The 2771-nt window shown below is 44.1% G+C and overlaps 1 protein-coding gene across 1 annotated transcript in view; it reads right to left on the bottom strand.

Moving 5' to 3' along the window:
• The window catches only part of LOC117829260 (clavesin-1-like), a 5887-nt gene extending 3116 nt beyond the window's left edge, over positions 1-2771 (bottom strand). The window contains exons 1-2 of the mRNA XM_034706880.1: positions 1830-2771; positions 1-87 (exon numbers count right to left, since the gene is read on the bottom strand). The exon at positions 1-87 is cut by the window's left edge and continues 84 nt beyond it. Coding sequence (XP_034562771.1) covers positions 1-87; positions 1830-1931 — 189 coding nt within the window. The 5' untranslated portion in view covers positions 1932-2771. The remainder of the gene's footprint in view (positions 88-1829) is intronic.

Below are 2771 nucleotides of genomic sequence, written 5' to 3'. Positions count from 1 at the left end.
CTTTCTGGCTCTCAGGAAACGGAGGATGAAGTCGTCGTCGGTCCGCAGGAAACCGATGTCGGGCCGCGTCACGATCATGTCCCGCACCTTGATGTTGAGAAAGGACAAAACGAGGGCGGGAGGGTTCATTCAGTTTACCTTCAACTCAAGGGGGACATCACAGATCTGGTTTCAATCTTTACTCCCTGTGAGCTGGTGTTCCAAAGACTTGATGGACTTCAGAGAGTAGTTAGAGGCGTACTCATGTACCCACCATGACGTTAACCATTGGTTTGTTTCCTGCAGTTTTTAAACTTTGATTTAGCATTTAGGTTTTTGCATGTTGGATTCATTGAGTCAAAGTGTCCAATTTGGAACGAGAGGATGGAGTTTGAGGTTTAGGGTTAGCAAACGCTTAGCTAGCAAAGTTATACAGTCAGTTTCCACGGTTAGTGCAATAACTGGCTTTAACCATAGACTGTATAAATAATGAACGTAGTATCCGTGACGTCACCCGTCTGTTCCTGAGCGCTGTTTTGAAGCCAATCGACGGCAGCAGCCATATTGGAAATGCAGAGTGTGGCGTAAAGGGGCGGAGTTTGAGCCTCTTAGCCAACAGCTATGTGTTCCCGCCTGTCAATCAAGTCAGTCATGTCCTTATTTGGGCAAAAACTCATAATCTTAATATCTTCTGAACCGTCACGTTAGAAATAAATTCACCCCCGTACAGTGTGTGCCGATAGAGAGATTAGCTTCGTAGGGCCAAGCCGTTTTTTGAACCAGGCTGTAAACATGTTTATTAATGCTGCAAAGATCGGCTTTTTCCCATTCATGTGTATGTGGTTTCCTGTGTTTCTGCAGCCAGCCTCAAGAGGATTCTCCATGAACTGCAGTTTATAACACTTCCGCATTGGCTTCATCGTTTGAGACCGGAGGTTGCCGCTTGGCTTTAGCATGTGGTGGTAGCAATTTGCAAGCTAGTGTTTTCAGACACCGGCATGTACCGACACAATCTAACATCAGAACAGTACCAGAGAGAAATGCTGCACCGGCTTCTCTGACGGCCTGTTAGCACATTTAACGGGACAGTACAATTATTTTCTGTCCGATTTTTGCATAAAATAATCTGAAGGTTTGGAATAATTTTGGAAATATTTAAAATGGAGAAGTTGACTTTCTCTCTGAGGATCCAAAAGGACAAATTTGTATCAAATTTGGGATAAGTGGATTCAATTTTATTATATTAACCCTCCCCCTCCTTAGAGAATAAAACATAAATGTAAGCTCCCTTGGTTCTTATGCAAATCGTTATATCTGATGGTCTGTGTAATGGATGTATGCAGGAACATGAGTGTTGATGACTGACTGCAGAGGTGAGGATTAATGTATATGTGTGTGTTTAAATGTTAAGAGTATAAATGAATGCATTCACCTGGAAAGATGGAGGACAGAAACATTTCAGGACTGAGTGGATATGTGGACATACTGTTTCTCTCTGTGCATACGCATATTAAAGACTGGAAGAGGATGAATGCAATTATCAAAGTGTTGTAAATGTTGTATTGTTACCCTTTCCAAAAAACAATACAATAAAAAAACCAATAATAATAATCTGAAGAAGACTCCTAGCTTTAATATGAACTGTTTCTGTACCAGGCTGTGAACATGTTTCTACTGTAACCCTTTAACATGGGGCTCTATGGGGACTGACTCACTTTTGTGGTCAGCCTCTAGTGGACGCTTAAGGAACTGCAGTTTTGGAGACTTAAGTATTGGTTTTTGCGGTTCAGCCTCAGATGTTGCCTTTAGGCTCTGGGCTGACTCTTATATGATATGATACTGCTGTGTACCTGCTGGATGTCCTGGTGCAGAGTGTCCGGGTTTTCATTCAGCTCTAAGCGAGCCTTCTCCGTTGTCTCTGAGCTGAGACCGGCGTGCAGATGTGTCATCATGAGGTCTCACTCTGGTTTGGATCCCGATAATCCAAAACGTGTTTCTGTACAAAGTGTTGACCCTCGATGAACCGACGGATCCTCGAGTCGTAAGAGTTTCAAGTCTTAGTCCAAACTTCTGTGGTTCCAAAACAAAGACTCTCAGCCGGGTCCCTTCCTGATTGTTTCGTTGTACAATCTTCAGTTTGTGATATTTGGTTGTTGAAGAGGTCAGCGGAGTGAGTCTTTGCCCTTTAATCTGTAAAACAATCTTATCTGCTGTCTGTGTTTTTCATGTCTTTGATTTCAATCTTCATATTTACAAAAACAAAGCTTGAAAGGAAGAGTTTCAAATCTTCAGAAGGTCCGGGGTTTTCGTCGAGGAGAGACAATCGTGGTCGTCTTTGTTGGACTGTGAATCAACAATCGTCTCTGCTGTCTTCTTCTACATCGTTGGAAGCCAAAGGTCCCTGTGTTTCCGTTTAGTGCTGGGTTCAAATGCTGAATCGCTGAAGACCTTTAGAGTTCCAAAACCTCAGTCATGGCAGGACAGTGTGTTTTAACAGACAACACGTGTAGAGCGGACATTCAGAGGAGGTGTCATTTACACATTTACATCCTTTAAGTCGAGGTCTCACAGCTCCCTCCGCCTCCTCCTGCTCTCAGTCATGGTTCAGGTTCTGGGTTTTTGGGGGGTCGATCAGGCGGCGCTGGTGCTCCCCTTCGTCATGATGGGGGGCTGCTGAAGCTGGAGGCTTAACGATGATGAATGGAGTCCTTTTGTTCTGCACTGAGGTCGAGACCCGGAGAGACAGAGGAAAGGTCAAAGGTCATTTAAGGCAGCACGGTCTGATGGGGGTC

Source organism: Notolabrus celidotus, chromosome 17, assembly GCF_009762535.1.
Source record: "Notolabrus celidotus isolate fNotCel1 chromosome 17, fNotCel1.pri, whole genome shotgun sequence".
NCBI lineage: Eukaryota > Metazoa > Chordata > Actinopteri > Labriformes > Labridae > Notolabrus > Notolabrus celidotus.
Note: the sequence above shows the minus strand (reverse complement) of the source record. Positions and strands in the feature narration are given on the sequence as shown.